Source organism: Glycine soja, chromosome 10 (assembly GCF_004193775.1).
Source record: "Glycine soja cultivar W05 chromosome 10, ASM419377v2, whole genome shotgun sequence".
Classification (NCBI taxonomy): Eukaryota; Viridiplantae; Streptophyta; class Magnoliopsida; order Fabales; family Fabaceae; genus Glycine; species Glycine soja.
Window position 1 is genome coordinate 44529318 of NC_041011.1, and position 21494 is coordinate 44550811.

Here is a 21494-nt window from a genome sequence, read left to right on the forward strand (position 1 = left end):
CCAATACTATTATGATCAGATTAGCTTTTAAGCATTTATTATAAATCTTTATATTTCTCGTAAAAAAATGAATGCATTTTATTCACATAAGAAAAAAAAAGAAATGCTGATAAAGTAGTTCTAATTGATTTAACGATATACGAAAAGAAATTCCTCCTAAAAGTTATTACTTTAATATAAATTCTCACAAAAGAAGTGTGACTATATATAAAGAAATATACATATAGACATTTTTTAAAAACTATAATATGTGACCCTTATGCTTATAAAAAAAAGAACATGTGACCCTTATGTATATATATATAAAAAAGCACATGTGACCTTTGTTTTGCCTGAAAAATGTCTGATATATAAATTACTAAATTAAAATATTTGAATATATTTATTATAATTATAATATAAATTAGATTCAAATTTACAACAGTTATTAGATTGCATTAAAATTATATTTGACAAAAGTAACTGATAAACTTCTTGAAAGTTTAAAAATATAACTTACAACTGCAAATAGTTAATTAAAAGTTTTAAATTATTAAATTAACTCATTTAACTATAAGTGTTTAATATACTTTTTTATTTATCAAAATATTTTTTTTTGTGGATATTTATTAAAATAACTGATAAATATAAAACATAGAAATAGGACATGTTTATGTGATCATTTTATACAAATTTTAATTTTTTATAGATAAAAATATATTTCTTGAGTAATTATTTTATTTTATTAATTTTGAACTTTTTTAATTTTTATTTAAAGACAAATTATTATAATTTGATTCTTCAGTTTCATTTATTTTTCAGGTATTGTACGTTTAACTATTTATCTTTAAATATTTATAATGAATATTATAAAAAACAAAAAAGCAACATATATTTAACTAGATACCACACTTTCATGTTAATTAGAATTATAAAAAAAATATGTAATATGTAATAAGTTATAAATTACTTCGGTCTCAAATATAACAAAAAAAGCATATTTCTTTGTAACAAATATAATTTTTTTAAAATTAATTTTTATTTTATTTAAAGTTGTTATCTTTTAAATGTTTTTTATTTTGTTAAGACGCTAGTTTCAATTACTCTTTTTCATCCTTAATATCAAAATTCAATAAAGTATAACTTAGAAAAATATTTTTTAATTAAAATTAATATAATTAAATTTGATTAATTAATTTTTTTGATAATATATTATATATTTTTTCTTCTTATATTTGAGACAAAAAGAGTAAAACATTATTTAAAATAGTAAATTATAAAACACTACAAATTAGTTTATTTATCATGATGAAACAAAATTCTCAACGAATCCGGTAAATTGTTTGCAAAACTGATATTTCTTGATTTGGATGGATAAAATTTGAGATAAAATTGTAATCCTACTATTGTCTAAGGGCATTGATGATCAATGTTCCTACAAAAATTAAAAGAAAAAAAAATTAGTAGAGAAAAAATATTTAATATAAAAATTATGGAAGAATATAAAAATTCATAAATAATATAATTTTATTTTTTATAAAAATATTTACATTTTAAGTTTCTTAACTAACCAGTAATCTAAGATTTATAAATTTTGATATAAAAAAGTGATGAAGCATAACTAGTTGTACATAAAATATAGGTGGAGCAAAACTTTTTAAGACACAAGTCTTTTTGTTTGTTTGTTTATAATAACATGGTTAATGGAAAACATAAATTTCGTGTTAAGATTAGATTAGGCACACACCACTCTATTTCTTTCTCTCTCCTCAGTAATAATTTATAAATTGTCCCATCAAAGGCTCCTCCCATCTCTCTTTGTTGTGTTCTATTTCTGTTCTTTCACCAAATTTTTCTCTCAATTTTCCTCCATTCCCACGAAATCTAGGGTTTCCGTTTCCCCGTTTCATCTCAGGTACGTGCACTGCCTCTTCTTCCCCTGCTTTGATTTCCGGGTCACCCTCCCATTTTCGGTGATCCCGATTTTGATTTAATTTTCCTCTGATTTCGAGAATTTTTCCTTTTTTTTTTTTTTTGTTTTTTGCACCTGAATTGTTCGTGGTTGTGAATGTTGATTTTGACTCGTGTCGTTTATCAGGTGGCATGTGTGGTGGGGCTTTGAATTTGGATTTAATTAGGGAAACCCTTTTTCTGTTTTTCCCCTGTTATTTCCCCATGGCCTTCACTCTCAGATTGGGGGTCCCCTTTTTCTTTTTCTTTTTCGTTTTCCTTTTCGGTTTCCGAGAGATTGAAATGGTGGTGGCTTAGCAATTGCTTTGTATTTATGTTAGTCTTAGGAATGGAGTTTGTTTGAGGTGTATTTATGCTTTACATACATACATATAGTGTGGTGGTCAGAAAGGAGGGTAGAGGAAGAAGGAATATTCTGTGAGGATGACAGATTTTCAGCCGTTACAGCAGAAGCCTGAGCCTGCTGATGCCCATGCCGAGTTTGAGCTTGGACTGGAGGAGTTTATGCGTGGGCACTTGGATGATTGTATGTCGTTTGCTTCGTGTAGCTCGTCCCGTGCACCGGATGATGAGGATGACGAGGGTGATCAGCTGGTTCGGAGGAGAAGGAGGTCTGACCTTGAAGGGGATGATTTGGCTGAGTCGTCGGCTGCACGCCGGCGGCATTCGAGGATTTTGAGCAGGTGGGCTGCACGGCAGGCACAGGAGATGATAACTACCATCGAGAGGAGGAATCGAGAGTCTGAGTTGATGGCGCTCGCGGGGTTGCATACTGTGTCAATGTTGGATTCTTCTTTTCTGAGGGGCTCGCAGTCTCCAACTTCTGGGCAGGAGGGGGCTGTGGAGAGGCCGAGCACTCAGGCATCTGCTATTCTGCAGATGTGGCGTGAGTTGGAAGATGAGCATTTGTTGAACCGGGCGCGTGAAAGGATGAGGGTAAGGTTGCGGCACCAGAGGAATTCTGACTCTCATACCAATGTGTCCAGTACCATGTCTGATAGTCGAGGCAGTGAGAATCAAGGAAGTTTGGGGGATGCAAGTGAAAGTGAAAATGATTATGGTACTTGGTCACATGATCAAACTGGATCAAGGAATGCACATGGGGATCATAATGGGTCTAGCAGGGAGCAATCTCTTGATCTTGGCGAAGTTGAGAGGGAGAGAGTTAGACAGATTGTTCAGGGATGGATGGAAAGCGGTATTAGTGATCATTCGTCTAATGTGAGTCAGATAAACAATAGCCAGAGAGCAGAATGGCTTGGAGAAACAGAGCGCGAGAGGGTAAGAAATATCAGGGAATGGGTGCAAATGATTAGCCAGCAGAGAGGTTCACGTGGGAGCCGGAGGGATGCTCAAGTAAGTGAGGGTGCCCAAGCTGATCGAGCTCGTGGCTTAGTAGCTGATAATGATGAGAGTCAGCCAGAGCATGTTCGGCGGGACATGTCAAGGTTGCGTGGAAGACAAGCTCTAGTTGATTTGCTTGTGAGGATAGAAATGGAAAGACAAAGAGAGCTGCAGGGCTTGTTGGAGCACCGAGCTGTTTCTGATTTTGCTCATCGCAACCGTATTCAGGTTTGTTAGGTCCTCTATTAGAATTGTCTTGCAATTTATGGTTCTTTTAGTTGTGGTGTCTTCATTTAATAGAAAGCCTGAGTTAATTATGGAAGTAACTAAATCGTATAAGAACTCAAAGTTTAATTTGAGGCTCTGGTAATTGCACTATTTAAACTGAATTTTAATGTGTTATAGTGTGCCTTGTTTTTTGTCTTTATATTAAATGATTTACATATGTATGCCTCTCTTCTCTGATAGTATGCCTGGTTTTGATTGTGGCTTCTCCCTCCTTGGATATGTTTATCAATTGCTATTGGTTCCAGTATTTAAGGTTGCTACATATGTGCTGGGTTATTTTCTTGCCTGATGCATGGCATTTTTAGTATATTATTCAAGAAGTATTTCTGTGCTCTGGATTACCAAACCGCTCTGGATTACCAAACCTTTTTCTATTAGGGAATAATAAAAATAACGAAGAACAAAATTTTATATCTTATTCCTTTGGTCTGTTAATTTCTAGTGGATAATGGTCCTAGTTGTTGTTCTATATATAATGTGCTTATTAGAAGAGATCCCCTTTCATGAAATCTACTGCTTCCTTTTTCAATTTGATTTATTCAGTTGATTCCTTCTTTTTTAAAAAAAAAATATTTTCTTTAAAAAAATTTAATAAGTCACGTGATTAGAAGATATTTATGTGGGCTGTACCTGTTTGTTTTCCCATTTTTACCATATACACTTGCTCCTCTTGTAAATTGACTATTTAAATGAAATTACCTTTTTCAGTCACTGCTCAGAGGTAGATTCCTCCGAAATGAAAGAACTGTTGAAGATGAGAGGCCATTGTCTATGGCTGCAAGTGAATTAGTTCAGCTAAGACAACGACACACTGTCTCTGGTTTAAGGTATGCAATTCAAGAATTTTTCCAAAGTTCCCCCTACAAAAGTAAATTGTAATACTATCCTATAATTTAAAAAATATTGAAAATTTCTTTTAAATCCATGTTGTTGGTACGTCTTCTGCTAATACTATATTGGAATTTTTGGTATAGAAATAAAATAAAGTAGTTGAGATGCTGTAACATCTGTGACAAGGAGTAGTAACTTATGGACTCTATGCCTCGCATATTGAGTAATGTGCTATGGTGGATTTTCATTTTACTCCATTATCCTGGGAAATTAATATTGGTATGGGGAGGAGTATAATTTTTTTTTCTGTTTATTGATGGTTTTAAATGAATATTTATTTTGCAATATAAAATGGCATTTTTGTTCATAATGACAATGCATAAGGCAAATTATATTTGGCTTCTTCTGTTCTGAGTTGCACTATAAATACAATATTTATAATTAATTTATTATTTGTTATAATCCACATTTCATTTGTTTCTGTTCATTAGCACTTTGGTTTTTGCACATAAGTTGCTTACTCAATATTCTTTGAGCTCTATATTATGCTCTTCAGTTCAATAAGACACAAGGTTTTACGGTGTGTGTTAGCTTGGCTTGTTTCTTTATTTCCTGTAACATTTTTATGTAACATATATCTATAATAAATATGTTTATTAATATTGTGCTTCTATTCCAATATGGTATGTTGGTAAATAGTGTACAATTTGTTCTTGTCATTGTTACTAGTTGGTTGTCATACAATTGACACAAATGGTGTAATTCAGGGAGGGTTTTCGTTCAAGATTAGAAAATATTGTTCGTGGTCAAGCAGGCACCAGTCCTGATACCACATCAAATAGTAATGCAAGTGAAACAAGAGGCGATGAGAGCCAAGCAAACAGTCTGGTAGATGGCCAACAAGAAAATTATGAACAACAGCAGATTAGGAGCCTGGAAACTGATGTGCGTCAGTTGCCTAATCGAACAGGAACTTTGGAGAGTAGCACAAGTGAGAGTATTAGTTGGCAAGAAGCTAGTAATCAAGGGGGGAATTGGCAGGAACAAATTGCTGAAGAAGGGGGAGGAAACTGGCGACAGAGTCCATTCAATCAGACAAGAGATGGAAGGGCAGTCGGTGATTGGCCACAGGAAACTCCCAGAAATTTAGCTGGGGAAGATCCTCATCCCCGGGAAGCTCAAAGAATTTGGCATGATGGTAACACTAGGGAAACTGTTGGTAATTGGTCCGAAGGACCTTCTGGAGCTACAAGGAATCGCCGTGGGGTTCCTATAAGAAGGTTCAATAGATTTCATCCACCTGATGATGATAATGTATACAGTATGGAGCTTAGAGAACTTCTGAGCAGGTAATTCTTTCTTTTTGAATCTTTGCCTCGCAGATGGCTTTCAGCCTCTTTGGCTTATTTATCCCAATGTCAACAGGTGTTTGGGAATAGGAAATAAAAGGAGTTTCTCCCTAGAGTGTCTTGTTTTTTTTTTTTTTTTATCGAAACATCTGTTTAAACCTTTTCAAAATCTAAATGAGTATGCCATTTATACTTCATTTATTGGCTTTCATTTCTTCTAGCCACCAAGCCTTATGATTGTTATGGATTTTTATTCATGTTTCAGGAGAAGTGTTTCTAACCTTCTTCGTAGTGGTTTCCGTGAAAGTCTGGACCAACTAATACAGTCATATGTGGAAAGGCAAGGTCGTGCACCAATTGACTGGGATTTGCATCAGAACTTACCAGCATCAACTCCTGCCTCTCCTGAACAGGACCCAGACCAGCAGGGTGAGGAACGAGATGAGGGTCAACATGAAACCATTAACAGACCTTCACTGGTGTTGCCTTCTCCACCAGTACCTCCACCACAACCTCTGTGGCACCAAGATTTGCATCAAACTGGATGGTCTCGCCATAGCATGCATCGTTCTGAAATTGTATGCATCTTTCTTATCTAATTTCTATATGGACATGTATTTTACTTTTATGTTGCTTCTTCCTGTCATTCTTTTACATGTAACCAATTTAGGCTTTTCTTTCAAGGATCTTCAGTAGTCACTACTAAGCTAGTAAGCTATCACCTTAAGCTACAAAATTAATAAATTTGATTGGGTTTAGGTCTTTAGGATGTTAATCATGTTTCCGTTACATTTTGCGTTGATTACTACCATGCTAAATGGTGGCGAATATATCTAATAAGGGGTTCAAGTAAAAGTAACTCTTAGCTGAATCTAACAACATTTTATTAAAATGAAAAATTCTAATAGCTTTAAAGCTTTGGCTATTTATCATTTGAGATCTCTGTTGTCCTTTAGGCCCTGACTCTTGATATGCCTTTCTGACAATAGGTCAACTTATTTTACTTTTTATTCCTGGAGTTTTTTCTTTGCCTAAATAGTTTTCATACTGTATCTTATTAAAATTCTTTTTGATGTTCTGGTTTTGTTTGCTGATTGGGAACAGGAGTGGGAGATGATGAATGATTTAAGATCAGACATGGCAAGACTTCAGCAAGGCATGAATCACATGCAGAGGATGTTGGAGGCCTGCATGGATATGCAACTGGAGTTGCAGCGCTCTGTCAGACAGGAAGTATCTGCTGCTCTAAACCGCTCAGGTGGTGAGAATGGTGCGTGATTTCTTTTCTCTTCTATCAATGTAGTAATGTGTTTTTTTACTGAGTTTTTTTCCCCTCTTTACAACAGTGCATCTATATTGGTTGCATTTATTTTAATGCTAATTATCTGTGCTTATGGTTTTTTTATCTCCAGTTATTAGTATATTCTATGTGCTTTGCTTTCTTTATTTCCAGTTTTTCATATTACATGTTAATTTATATTGTAGGATCGAGTGCTGAGACATCTGATGATGGGTCTAAATGGGGGCATGTGAAGAAAGGAACTTGCTGTGTTTGTTGTGATAACCATATCGATTCTCTTTTGTATAGGTATTTATACATTATACTATATATAATTTGTGTTGATGAACAAAATACAACCCTACATTATAATATACACTGTTTACTTTTTCTGAACACTGGTTTTGTTTCTTCCTTTCTCCAAATTGCAATTTCTTGCAGATGTGGGCACATGTGCACTTGTTCAAAATGTGCCAATGAGTTAATTCGTGGTGGTGGTAAATGTCCTTTATGCCGAGCACCAATTCTTGAGGTGGTCCGAGCATATTCCATACTGTAAAAAGGAAATTAAGAGGACATAGAGAAGAAAAAAAAGTCTCAGGAAGTTGATCTCAATTCTAAAGGTGTCGAGGTTCTTATTTATAAGTGTTTAGTAGATGCCTTTGTTTTTCTGATTATATGGAACTCCACGAATTGTATAATTGGATTAGCAAATGGCGCTGTTGATTCATCATTCTTACGTAAATAAATAGTTGCCCTGATTATTCTTTGAAAAAAAAATTTCGTTGAAAATTCCAAGCTTGTATATGAATAAAAACTGAATTCCCCAAAACAAGAGAGATGGTCAATCTATACCATTTTGCCTCAAATAATCGCAAATAGGAACTGGTTATTTCCCCCTTATACTGCATATTTATAATTCTCAGACGTCGTTGACGACTTTAAATTACGTTGTTCAATTTGCATGTTTTTAGTTTCTTTATATTGCTTCCCCTTAAAGTAGGAGAATTTGTTAATTTAAAAGTTACGTCGATCGGTTTCCAGTTGATTTAAAAGACTTAATTACTATTTTAGTCATTCAATTTGAGTTTTTTTTCTTTCTAAAATTTAGATCTGTTTTTTTTTTCCTGAATTATAAAAATTATACTTTTTAGTTTCTCATGTGATAAATTAACACTTTGTGAAGAATTTTAAAAGTAAATACTAGTGGTTAAAAATTAAAAATCAAATTCTAACAACTAAAATCTGCCAGAAATTGTTAAATTTATAATGAAAAGGATAAAAAGAGTAAAAATCAGAGACTAAAGAAAATAAATTTAAATTTCAGGAACTTAAAAAAAAAACCTCAAATTGAAGGATTAAAAATTAAGCCAATTCAAAATAAAGGTTTGCCTGAAATTTAATTTACTCTACCTGGCCTTTAGCCTATAGGCCAGTTGATTACGGCAATCAATTAAGGGGATTCAAAAATCAAAATAAGCTTTATGTTTAACTTATCATGTTCCCTTGCGTCTGCTTAAAGATTGTAGTAATTTAAGCATTACCAAACGGGAACAAACATTATCAAGTTCTCTATTACAGTAAATCAATGTGAAAAAGTGGGCCAATAAACGTGTTGGAACAACCTAAGTTAAAAGGTACAATAACATTTTACCTCTCTTCAAGATAATAAGTATACATCCGAAGTTATTTGCTTGCTACATTACCTAAGCGAAAGATAATTTCCCATGTGCTTATTTAATAATATAGCTACTATTTTCTTGTTAGGATATTGATCGAAATGACTCGATATTGTTATTGAATTTTTCGTGTGTTTACTTTAACTTGTACAAGAATCATCTTTGAATCTTCGTAAACTCTAGTTAAATTCTATTAAATAGTTATTGCTGATTAGCTCTAAAGCATTGCTTTCCTAAAAAAAAAAAAGAAGCTCTGAAGCATTGATGACAAGATTATTTTTTAGGAGGTGCTGACAAGAATTTTTAACAAGATAATGCAGGGATAGTTTCGGATTTTGTAGATCAGACTGGAAAACTCAATGCAACTACGTAAATCTTAAAAAAAAAGGTCTGTTATATGTAAAGTCTCTGTGAATCTGAACTTGTATACACACCTTAATTATTGGAGTCCGCTGACCAGTCTGTTTATCTGCATGTTTGGAAGATCAGATACAGACTTAAAAATGTCCATTTATTTTGCGGGCTGGATTTGTTTTTTAAAACATGGGCTTCATGAGTTGAATCTTAAAGGGATTGGACCAGTTCATATACCAATCTCTCTGCAATTTTGAAAAAAACTACCACAGGGGAGTTTCATAGACCTCAAAACAAGGATCTTTGACTTGAAAATCTCTAGAATCATAGTCTTCAAAATTAAGAAAAGTTAAAATCAGCGACATTTCAAGGACTTTGTAGTCTTGTACAGAAAACAACGAGCAACGAGAGTGGTTTTAGAGTGAAAAGTGATTGAACCAGCTTGGGATGTCGTTCTTGTTATGTGTAACATTGGAAGAGATGCGGCAACAATGTCCTTTCACTGGATTTGGTGCTGCTTCTTCAATTATCCTCTTTCTGCAGTAGAAGCCAAAGTTATGAACCCCGTTATCTTTTGTGCGCCAATTTGACTGAATAAAAAATAAGTTAACTATATAGTATTACTTGTACATACCTGTAAGAACTTCAAATCATGCAGTGCAGTGGTAGAAGTACTACAATCTTTCCCATCATATTGATCTTGCTTTACATCTTTCTTTTGTTTCAGCTTTTCTTCAAGATCTTTAACCTTGTTCTTGTACTCTTCATTCTCTTGTTGAAGAGAATCTTTCTCCCTGTGTAGCTCGCCATTTTCTCTCGTCATTTGTGCAACTTCATACTTTAACTGAGCATTATTGTGACAAGAAGCTTCTTTTATGGTTAGATTCCATTGCAGCCGTAAATTTTTTTCCTCAAGCTCAATTTTACTACGCTTGCAGTCCTCCAGCTCTGACGTAACTTTCTCAGTTGTTGAGATTCTTCGATTGTAAGATACATTCTTAGCTTTCAGCTCATCACACTCTAAGGATAGCATCTGATATGAAGCTTCCAGTCTTCTGAATTCAAATTCTGCTTCATACAGTGATCTCTTGAGGATAAAGATTTCATCTTGAAGCATTTCTGTTTTCTGAAGTTGGACTTCTAGCTCAGAAATTTCTTCTGTTGCTTTTAGCCTCTCAAGTTCAGAGGCTTTCAGTTCTGCCTCGAGCCCTCTAACTCTGCCCTTCAATTTCTCGTCATTTAATTTGACGTTTTCCAACAAAACAACTACTTTTTCATGATTAACCATCAGAGTTTCTTGGTTTGCCCTGGAAGCAGCTAGCTCTTCAGCATAATTTTGCACCATGACTTCGTATTCTGCTCCAAGATTATCAAGCTCGGTGTCGTATAGCCTTGCTTTCTCCTGTTCTTCTTGAAGAGCAGATTCAAGCATGGCTTTATCAGCACATAAGTCATAGACCTCAAGTACAATATTAGAAGCCATCCTCTTGTGTCTATCGCAGATGCCAGATATCTGATCTCTTAGATGTTCAACCTCCTTCTGCAAGTTACCTGCTTCAGCTGTTTTTTCCAAATACATGTGTGTTAAAAAATTCTCTTCCATAGTGAACCTTTCATCTAGCTTTCTGCTTTCCTCAAGAAGGGCATCTAGGTCTACATCTATGGTTTTTTCTTTCAAAGCAATATCTTCCAGCATTGAAGTAAATTTGCATTCCAATTCTTCAACTAGTTTCAACATACCAGAAAATACAATTTGTGATTCCCCCAGTTTAGAATCCAATACTGTACATTGGCAATGCAACTCCAAGTTTTGCATTCTTAACTCATCATTTGTTGTTTGAAAAGTTTTAGATTCTTCAATCAAATTTCCATTTGTAGCTTGTAATTCCAAGTTGGCTACTCTCAGAAAGCTGCACTCTTCTTGAACCTCTATCCATTTTTTCTGCATGCTCTCCTCCTTTCTTTTCAACTCAACCTTTTGTGCCTCGTTTAATGCTTCCATTCTCCTGATCTCAGCCTGGAGATTTTTTACAACATTTTCATAATTCTCCCGTGCTAAATGAGTTGACTCCTTTTCTTCAATCAATTGCCTCATTTCAGCTTCTAAGCCAAGCATTCTTTCATACAACTGTACATTTTCTGCTTTTAGTCCAAACAAAGCATTGTCTTCATCATCAGAACTTTCAAATGATAAATTCCTCACAACATCTTTGCTCATTAGAGTCTGGGAATCCTCTGTCAAATCATGAAACTTCATGTCATTTGGAAAATCAATTGAACAATTTGAAGAAATTTTGGATTGCAGATAAGCAGCTTCAGTTTCCAGTTCTAGCTTGGAATACCTTGGACAGGATTTCTCCTTCCCTATCATATTGTCAGATTTCAGCTTGTTGGTCTCTTCAGATTCAACCTGTTGTTGATTTTTAGTTGGTGGCGGAAAATCAGATACAAATTTTGCATTTACATTTTTCAATTCCTGACTGGAAATGCAGAATATATTTTCCTTTAGACTGCAATCTCTTACTTCATTCTGAAATGCATTATCAACTCTGATTCTTCTCCCGTCCAACTCATCTTGAGAATTAATGTCATACTCAAAGGAAGTAGCTTTTGTTTCAAGTGACTTCTTCAAGATGATAATGTTACACAGGATTGCCTCAGTCAATTCCTTCAAATCTATTTTACCTGCATCTTTTGAGAGCTCTGATACACTGAAACAACTCTCATTTTGGTTTAATGTCATTTGACCCAAAAGAGGATCTTGACCCCTCAGATTCTCTACTGAAAGCTTAAGCTGCTTATATAACTCAAGGAACACTTCAGTGATGTTGATATTAGTATCAGAGTCAAACAGAGGAAAATTAGAAGAAAAGGAACCAGAAATGATCAGATCCTTTCTGGACTCTCTATGCTTCTCACAAAATTCAGCTTCAAGATCTTGCACCCTTTGTGTTAAAGCTAAGATTTCATTGCCAAAAGCATAAACACCATCGGATAACTTGTTTTCAAAGTTGGTGATTTGTTTCCCTTTCTCAAACTGCCTATTCCTCCATTTTGCCTCATTTTCTTCTAATGTTTGAGCCACAAAACATCTTGCTGTTTGCATCTCTTGATCTTTCTCTTCCAGAGTTTTCTTCAGAAACTGGATAGTACTTTCCATATTTTTTTGTTTCTCCTGCATAAGTTGGTGCTCAAGCTCCCAGTTCCGGAATTCCTGTAGTTCAATCCCTTCATGCAGGCATCTTATTGCATTTTCATAAGTACCAAGATCAGCATCTGAATGACAAAACTCCTTTCTCATTTTCTCTGGTAGGACTTCCTTGCTCAAACTAAAATCCTCTTCCTCGCTGTCTTCAAGCACACGGCTATTAATTTCAGCATCTTGAAACCGCAAGCTATTCATTGATAGATCAGCCATCTCCATTTTCTGCTTTTCATTTATCTTCTGTAGTTTCTGGAGAATGGAAACAAGATCAATCTTTGATTCCTGTTGTTTCGTTAGCTTCAACTCCAAGTCACGATTAAGTCCTCTCTGATACTTGACCTCATCTTGCAACTCCCTTATTGTATTATCCATCTCTTCTATCTGGAACTTAAGATTTCTGCTGTCATTTTGTTTCACCATTGAGGTTAGCCGCTGAATTTCTTCCTTCAGTGCATCGCTCTCTTTGTGTGATGCTGACAACTCCATTTCAAGTTCTTTTTTATTCTTTGACTTCTTGCTTAAATGCTTCCGCAGTCTCTCCACATCAACCATCAGCTTTCTAGCATTTTCTTCCCACATCTTTGCTTCACCATGAAGTAAATCAATGGTTACTTGTGCTACACCCAAGAGATCTTTAGATGAACTAACACTCCTTGTCAACTTTGTCTCACTGGCATTTGAAACTTTCCCAAGCTCTTCCATTTTACCTTGCATCCGTGTCCCAGAAATCGACCTTACTGGGGATGAATATGTTGATCTGGAGGTATCATAGAGTGGATAGGGGCCATTTTTAGAGTAAGTTGAATCTTGTCTCTCATTCATATTCTTCTTCAATCCACTGACATTACTTTGTTGGGGAGACATCCCAATCCAAAAGGACAAGGAACTCTCAATTTCGTGATCTGAACATGTTGCAAGTGGACTTATTCTCTGTGAGATCATAAGGTGATTTTATGTTAGAAGAAAGCCAATTTGAACAAGAACTTATCAAGAGAGGAAACAATACAAAAAGAAAATGAAAAACCGCTTAAACTACAGAAAAGGAATCTAGTTAGACAATAAAAAGGAAAATATGCTTGTACAAACTGTGAAAGGTATGCTTTTTTTTAGTGTACAATGGCTGCAATGAGGATCGAACCTAACAACCCTAGTGGGTTGACAAAATGTATGTTTGTGCAGGTCTCATAATTCATAACTCATAATTAAAATTACTAGTGCCATGCTTAATAATTTGTAGTAAATAGTAGGTTTACTTAGATAATAAATGAAGCCAATAAAAATGAAGGAATTACAAAAGCATTTGAAATTATTTTGTTTATGTTCACTGAACAATGGCAGTTACTGAAATGATAGAGCTCGATTAGACATTGCAAAATACAAAATTTTTCATTTACAAGTGAAGTAGGAACACGACACATTTCACTCTTATCATATACAATAGAATGACTGAAGGCTGAAGCATATGATATTGATTGGTATAAAGGGTTGATTACATAAAAGTTAAATTAGCTGAAGAATTTTAATACCTTACTGCTAAGTTCTCTTCGATAATATATATTTTCTAAATGGTCCCAATGTGAAGATCCACTAGTCCTGCTGAATGTATTGTCAGATACATCGGATATGCTGTCCACATCATCAGAGCAAACACTCATTTCGTCCACATATGAATTTGCATCCTTCCTGTGATATCCAATAAAAATGAGCGCATATTTATTTATTTATTTTTTATAATAAGCACACATAAGTTAAAGCAGAAAAAATTTATTCCATAAACAACAGACCTGTATTTGCTTCTTGGGGTCAAGCACTGTATTTTAACCTGAACAAAAAAAATCAGAGAGAACAAGAGGAACAGATTTTTAATAATTCATAATTGTAAACTGATAAAAAAAAATCATAACTGTAAAGAAACTAGGTGTAAATAGTTGTAAATTTGGGATGCTAATTGTTTCTACTTATTGCTTGGTAAAGGAAATATTATGGTGTGCTAGGAAGGGAAAGTGAGAATCCTTATTATTTGCTAGAAAAAGCGGATTATTAAAAGAAATTCGTATACCCTGTACAAAACCATTGAGCCTTTATCAAGTAGCTATGGGCATATTTGATTTTTTAAAATATTTTTGTTTTTATAAATAATTACAAAGATGGCATTATTTTTATTTTATTTCCTATTTTAAAGACTTGTATAGAAACTGGTGAATAGATGTAGTTTATCAAAATGAGAGTTTACCATTGACACCAAGAAAGCTAGTTTATTTTCCAGTTTCTGTTGTTTACAAATAATTACAAAAATGTCTATTTTTATTTCTTATTTTTAAGGCTTTGTTTAAAAAATGGTGAACATGTGTTGTTTCTCAAACTGAGAGTTTAGCCTTGATTCAAAGCTTTGAAGAAAATTAAATTAAAGAAAAAACTTAAAACTCAGGTATGTGTAAATAAAAGCAAAATTTCTAAAAACAAAAATAAAAGCTTAAATATGAATTTATTCTTTGTAAGTTAACGCTTTTTAATTTTAATCTTTATAACTTTTTTTTTCATTTTAGTTTATGTAAGTTTGTGTCTTTTTAATTTAGTCCCAAATGTAAACTTAGGACAGATACTAAAATAAAAAAATTGGAATTTTAAAGAGACTAGTATTGGAAAACATAATTCTTACTTGTAAAATTGTCCCATGGGAACAATGTTGTCTCAAAGGCAATGATGCAGTAGAAGTTTCTGGTCTAATGTAACTTGCTAAATTAATGGTAGCCTCCCCAAGGGTCCCAAACCTGGCAGATCCCTGTAATAACGATGCCATTTCAGGTTGAGTAAGTTATGTTAGACAATATTGAATGAGTTTAATTTATATATATTATCAGTGTAAAGTCATTTTACAATTAACACGTACATCTAATTGAAACTTGCCTTAACATCACATAAATTACCGAATATATTGATAGTTAATATAAATTAAACTCATTGAATAAACATAATCAAATGCGAAGTGCACATAATCAAGCAACAAAGTTAACCTACAGACCATGGCAACAACAAGCTTAAGGAGGAAGCCTTCATTATCTTGTAGAGAATCATCAGAAATCCATATAGTACTTAGCATGGAGTCTTCCCAATGACACTCTCCATTTTGTACTGCTGCTTTGCCAGACTTAGCTATGGTTTCCCCTGTTTCTATACTAATAATGGAAACAAAAAGATTGTTCCACCCTTTTTCTATCTGCAAAAATAATAATGATAATGATAATAATATTATTAATATGTAACCAGGAACCTTTTTTAATACTAAGAGAGTTCGAGATCGAGTTGGAGAGAAACCTCCAGAGCTTGGAAATCATAGAATTTGAAATCCAATCTCTCCTGGAATTTATCTCTGTTATGCCCACTCAAATTGCATATTTTCCTCTTTCCTTTTCCATCCTTCAATTGTTTCCCGTTCTCATAATAGGCTTCAACACTGCCACATTGAATCATATCATGTCACATAATTTGCTATCTATAATAATTAGTAATTCCGAGCTTACATGGTGTAAATTGGTAGTTTGAATTATCGATATTCAATATGTCAGTTCTTCCCTAACCAATTATAGTATAACTAACAATTCATATTAATAAGAAACACGGTTAATTTTAGAGTTTATTAGCACACTAAAAACCATATAATTTAGAAGCATTGTGGATGTACTGTATTTTAAGAATAACAAAACAGAAATATCTTACCTTGACATGGCCCTTCCACTTCTACATGCACTATAGAGAGTAAAGTGTGATATTACCACTAAGGTATGTAACTTATGAAAAGAAACAAGGAGGGCTATACAAATGGTGCTAACAGCTAGCCCGTCCCCTTGTTTTTTTAACTAGACGGCAAGAACTTTAGAAGGTACTTTCGGATATTTTTAGTTGAATAATGAACTCAAGAAGGGCAAGGGAACTACTTATGATTTGTGATTTCATGAGGTCCAATAATATAAGTTTCGGTCAATTAAGCAAGTTTTTTTCCCTTTTCATTCCTTTGAAGGATCGATGGTTGTATTAAAAAAGAAAAAATTGACTGCATTGCATTATATTTACACCCAGAAGTCAGAATTGTGTTTTGTAAACGGTTTTAAGTTTCATTTGTAAGTAGCAAGTATCAATATAAACTAATTTTGAGCGTGAGTTATTGTGTTTGGTTCCGAGTTCGAAAGTCTTAAACCATGGTATAAGCCAAAGTTATAAGAGACAAGTTTTCGTTTAAGTTTTGGTTGGAGCTTTCCAAACACAAACCACATGCTCTGTTTTTTATTTTATTTCTTTTAAATGCTGGTGGTTGAAATGAAGCATTGAATTGCTTTGAAATAACTAATTGTCACAATGTGATAATTATTTTAAAAAAATATTGTATGCTTATGTATAGATATAATAAATATGTTCATGCATGATTTCAAATATGAATGAGTTGAGTTATTAGTGAATTATTATAGTTGGATTCATTATTTGTGTACTAATATGTTTTAAAAAAAATACATTTAAGTTTATAATCGCACTCACTTATTTAAATGAGTTTTATCAACTTAACGTTAGTCTTAATGTGTGTGAATATGAATGAGTTGAGTTGTTGTGAATGTTAAGTACTTAGACTTGACATTAACAAATGTATTGATGTTTATTTAGACTTAATTATTTAAATAATTTAAGCACAAGTTTTGCCGGCTTAACATTAATATGTGTGTGTTGTGTTTTTTAACATAACTAAATTGAGTTATTAGTGAATGATGTGGGTTACACTTATTATAAGTGTTGAAACTCCTTGGTTTAGACACAATTATTAAAGATTTAAATATGTTCTAACTTCATGCAAATATGACATTGTTGTCTGGTTTTAGATTTTTAATATTTTTTTAGTATTCCTTTTTAGTCCTTACATTAACTCTAGTTAGTTTAATGCTAACAAAATAAAAAATACTTTAAAAAAGTTTAACAAATAGCATGTCAAACTTAAACTTTAAATTTTTTAAGATTTATTATATTTTTTAATTCCTAAATTTTAAAAAATTTATATTTTTATCTCTTAGATTTGATTTTTTTTACTAATCAACGTCTTTTAAAGTTTTTTCGTTTTTATTTCTAGTTTTTTAACTCTCTTTTTTCATCCTTATGAGACTAAAAAAAAATCAATAGTTAAAAGTAAAAATCTTAAGAATTTGGATTCAAATATAAAAATTCTAAAAACTTTTAGGACTAAAAAAATAATAAATCCCATATTTCAAATAGGCCGGTCAGACTAATTTATCCAAAACTTTATTCAGCCCACCTTATTATTCCACTACTAAAAGTTACCGCGACTATGGCAAAATTTGTGAAGTGACAAAAACAACTTCACTTTGTTCGAATTGATCTCATTTTATTAATTTATTTATAATTCTATACCACTTTAATCAATCAATTAGCTTAAAGAGTGTGATTTTGCTGCAAATGAGAATTGAGAAGGGTAAATATTTTTTTTTCTATAAGGCATTGCGTAGTAATGTTCTTTAATTAGTAGCGGAAATGTATAACAAAGGTGGACCTTGAATATCTTTCTAAATTTCTCAGCAATCCGTTCCCCTATATTTACACGTGATAAATTGTTATTATGATTTTAGTATATTGTGCAATGTAATTGAGCTTCTAATTTCTCATTAGTTTTAGTCTTTTAGATTTACTGTATGTGGTAATAGTACGATGATCCATTGTTACTATGATAACATTCTTGCTGCATGTCAGTTTTTAAGTACTAATCCCCCTCTTGCTCCTACTATTCTTACAAATATTTTCAATGTATTTGAACTTATCTACCACAATAACTATTTCTAAAGCATTTTACTGTTACTTATTTTTATTTTTTCGTAGAAAAACATCTATCCCATTTAGTTAAGCTTATTTGAATTTGTACGGGTAAAATAATTTTAAAACATACAAGTTATTTTGAACTTATTTGTATAAAGGATCGATTATGCATGATTCACAAACATAAATCTATGGAAATATAAAGCTTAAGATTGTTTATCCAATACCATATAATTTACTTATTTTAACCAACATTTATATCGAGAACTTGTTTAATAACAAGTTTTAGTGAAATAATATTTATTTATTACACTTTAAGGCAATTGTAGATCCTAAAATGCCTTCTTAATAGCTGCTGCCAATTCATCATAGGCTACTTCCCAAGCACTGCTCAACTCGTCACTCCATTTGTCCCCAACTGCCTCCTTTATTGTTTTCAGCAGTGCTTCTTTAACCACCTTCGAAATCATCAGCAATGGTTTAGCTCTTACATTTTTCCTTATAATTAAAATTCCATACAAAACTCTTTAAAGAAGTACATAATTTAAGATTTTAAGTAAATCCATTACTTCTGTAAAAAAAAAAAGTAAATTCATTACTAAGCAAAAGTGATGATCATATAGCACTGCACTATGTAAAATTAAGTATTTGTGCATTTATTGTAGCTTTTCATTATTTATCATACCACAAATTGAGGATCAGTGATTGCTTTTTGGGCATGGATAGAACCAAGTGCGGCATCAATCACCACTGTTCCACTTGCTTTAAGTTGACCAGCTGAATCACGTACCTATAATTCAAAAAATATATAATATGTGACAAGACAATCATGGAAGAAAAATAATAAAAAATACTAATAGGATTTTAATTTTAGTAGGCTGATACTTACCAATCCAAAAAGTTTTTCAGCATGGCCCGTGAGCTTAGGATTAGTGGGGTCTACTCCATTAGCTAGAAATGAGAACAAGTCCTTTGCTACAGGTGCTTTCTCCAGTATCCTATTCATTTTTAGTCAAACCAAAACCACTCACATTAACAATATATATCTTTTTTCAAACACAACAAACCACGAAAGTTAAACATACAATAAGACACATAATTTAGATAGAATACTTACGAGGTGTAGAACACAACACTGTATTGAGGAATGTTTGTCTTGAATGCTTCAAATGAGCTACTCACCAAAGCCTCTTGCTTATCAGTGAAAGCACCCATATTTCTTTTCTACTTTTCTGTTATTTCTATTAATTGTTCAATGCAAGTTATGCAACAACTTCACATCCAATACTTATTTATATAGAAGGCTTGAAGAGTGATCAGAATAACTAATAAAACTTATGTCTCTCTTGGCTTGTTGGAGGAGGGTGATCAATTGGTATGGTGAAGAGACAATCATCTTTTCAAAAACTTAAATCAACTCATTTTCAGTAAATAAATAATTTAAGTATTATTCTGAATTTAAAATTTTAATATATATTTTTTTAGTTTCCATATAAAATAAAATATTAATATATCCGACAAATTTCTAATATCACACTTTTTAACAGTCCCTTTTCCAGATTTTCTCTATTTTTAAGTTAAAATTTATGCAAACTATACTAATAAAAATTGAGCCCTAATTTTTTTAATATAATGTCACTACGAGATTTTATCCAATAATCAAAAGGGAAACAATTTTTTTTATATCAAACTCGGAGGAAGAACTTTATAGTGTGATCTTATCCAATTTAAACAAAAATGGCTCTAAGACAAGATACATACGATTTAGACAAAAAAATTATATTTTTAAAATTCATCTTATATAAAAATGCTTAGACGATGTTCACTATTTTTATTTTGTAATTTTTTTAACTCTCCTTTATAAAAATAAAAGAAATAAATCTACAAGATTGGAAATTATGTAGCAGGTTTTTTTTTTCTTTTCTTAAATAGTACTTTTGTTGGTTCTTATGGCATATATATGAGTGTATTTTTTAATCTTCATATAAAAATATAGATTCATTTTAAAAATATTAATTGCTAATTTTCATTTTCATTTAATATATTGTCTTATTAACGAAATACTTACTCAATATTTTTCATGCAAGTGTATTTATTCATTGTTTTATTGATGATATAAATTATATCTGTTTGTGTAAAAAATATTTTTTGAATTATAAGTAATGCCATTAAATATAACAATAATTTTAAACATTTAATTTTGTCAATATTTCTAGAATAAAATTAAAATCATAATATTTTTAATTTAAATTAACTAATTCAACAATTTATTTGTATTGATAAATCATTTATTTGTTTCTGGATGACTTTATAAATGAAATGCTTTCTTTTCTTTAATATTTTTTTTTTCTAAATCAATGTTCTTAACACTTGTTATAAAAAAACTTAAAATATTTTCCTAACTTATAACTAAAATAATCTACGTAAATCATATAAAATTACACAATTGTTTTTTGAAGATTTAAAAAGGCAATTTCGTGTGGTGCATGCAAGACAACCGTGGCCTTTGTGGTTTAGCCGATTAAGACTGGATTGGCTTCTCATGCTTTCAATGGTTTGGCTTTGGAAATTTGAAGACGTTGTGGTTTTTAGGATAAAGTCATATATGGTTCTTATGGAACAATAAAAGCTAGCTCTATATCTTGCAAGTATTTAATTTTCTGAGTCAATCTCCTGGGTTTAACAGGGTAGAAATTGTTTTCCCCTTCTCAGTGACACCACATTGGTCCATATTTTCATCTCATACGAAAACGAGTTAATCTCCCCCCACTCTTGTGCCACCTTGGCCGCTAGCAAGCTCTATGAGGCTCTCCACTTTCTAACCACTTTCAACTTCTCCAAAGTTGCCTAAACTGCAATTTGCTTCCAAGTGTATTATTAGTAGCAAGGAAATCAAGGGTATGTTCGGATATAAGATATAAGTGTTTTTGAGCTTTTTTATTGAAAATTATAAAAGAAAAATTCAGTAAAAAAACTCTTAAAAACTGACAAAATGACTTTTAGTTTTACATATGAGTGCAAAATGTAAATTACAATCAACGTACCAGTAAAGACAATTATAAAAAGAAAAGTCAAAAGAGGAAAAAAATCCAAACATTACTTTATTGTATTTTTAATGTCCAACTATAGCAGCCACCAATATAAGAGAATACAAGGGAGTCTTCTACCCTTTGTATCAAATTTTACATTATTTTGTTTTTGTGCGATCGATACGGGATCTACCGGTGACTCTTTTGTTTGTTACTTTTTCCTTGTTCTCATTCTTACATTTTTTTCTTCTTCTAGTTTTCTCTTGTGATCTTGTTCTCATCGTTCTAATTTATCTCTGTTTTTATTTATTTATTTATTTCTGTCTCTCTACACTTTTTTTTTGTCTCCCCCACCCCCACCCTCACCTTTCCCCCCCT

At 32.4% G+C, this 21494-nt stretch overlaps 3 protein-coding genes across 3 annotated transcripts; 1 reads left to right on the top strand and 2 right to left on the bottom strand.

The window, feature by feature from the left end:
- The first annotated feature begins 1735 nt into the window (after positions 1–1735).
- On the top strand, positions 1736–7944 carry LOC114370970. Its single transcript, XM_028328367.1, has 8 exons — positions 1736–1894; positions 2078–3522; positions 4291–4409; positions 5181–5762; positions 6028–6340; positions 6867–7032; positions 7248–7350; positions 7483–7944. Exons 2-8 carry the CDS (start codon positions 2374–2376, stop codon positions 7598–7600), a joined length of 2550 nt encoding a protein of 849 aa, XP_028184168.1. The 5' UTR covers positions 1736–1894; positions 2078–2373; the 3' UTR covers positions 7601–7944.
- A 1074-nt stretch (positions 7945–9018) lies between these two features.
- Positions 9019–16537, bottom strand: LOC114370880 (myosin heavy chain, skeletal muscle-like). The gene is made up of 8 exons (XM_028328282.1): positions 15997–16537; positions 15595–15733; positions 15302–15496; positions 14939–15061; positions 14064–14101; positions 13806–13962; positions 9709–13209; positions 9019–9611 (listed from the first exon to the last, which is right to left on the bottom strand). The coding sequence occupies exons 1-8, from the start codon at positions 16002–16004 to the stop codon at positions 9597–9599; spliced, it is 4176 nt and encodes a 1391-aa protein (XP_028184083.1). The 5' UTR covers positions 16005–16537; the 3' UTR covers positions 9019–9596.
- A 1740-nt stretch (positions 16538–18277) lies between these two features.
- On the bottom strand, positions 18278–19362 carry LOC114369822 (leghemoglobin C3). Its single transcript, XM_028327078.1, has 4 exons — positions 19205–19362; positions 18977–19085; positions 18773–18877; positions 18278–18545 (listed from the first exon to the last, which is right to left on the bottom strand). Exons 1-4 carry the CDS (start codon positions 19300–19302, stop codon positions 18420–18422), a joined length of 438 nt encoding a protein of 145 aa, XP_028182879.1. The 5' UTR covers positions 19303–19362; the 3' UTR covers positions 18278–18419.
- Positions 19363–21494: the final 2132 nt, after the last annotated feature.

What these genes read in the sequence shown, in the direction of transcription:
- LOC114370880 (XM_028328282.1), bottom strand. An exon ending in TTAAGCTTGTTGTTGCCATG is followed by an intron (nt 15,062 to 15,301) that starts GTCTGTAGGTTA and finishes TCGTTATTACAG; the next exon opens with GGATCTGCCAGGTTTGGGAC. An exon ending in GAAGAGAACTTAGCAGTAAG is followed by an intron (nt 13,210 to 13,805) that starts GTATTAAAATTC and finishes ATGATCTCACAG; the next exon opens with AGAATAAGTCCACTTGCAAC.
- LOC114370970 (XM_028328367.1), top strand. Translation starts at nt 2,374, where the DNA reads ATGACAGATTTTCAGCCGTTACAGCAGAAGCCTGAGCCTGCTGATGCC. An exon ending in CACACTGTCTCTGGTTTAAG is followed by an intron (nt 4,410 to 5,180) that starts GTATGCAATTCA and finishes GGTGTAATTCAG; the next exon opens with GGAGGGTTTTCGTTCAAGAT. An exon ending in CTTAGAGAACTTCTGAGCAG is followed by an intron (nt 5,763 to 6,027) that starts GTAATTCTTTCT and finishes TTCATGTTTCAG; the next exon opens with GAGAAGTGTTTCTAACCTTC.
- LOC114369822 (XM_028327078.1), bottom strand. Translation starts at nt 19,302, where the DNA reads ATGGGTGCTTTCACTGATAAGCAAGAGGCTTTGGTGAGTAGCTCATTT. An exon ending in AGTGTTGTGTTCTACACCTC is followed by an intron (nt 19,086 to 19,204) that starts GTAAGTATTCTA and finishes AAAAATGAATAG; the next exon opens with GATACTGGAGAAAGCACCTG. An exon ending in TCACTGATCCTCAATTTGTG is followed by an intron (nt 18,546 to 18,772) that starts GTATGATAAATA and finishes ATGATTTCGAAG; the next exon opens with GTGGTTAAAGAAGCACTGCT.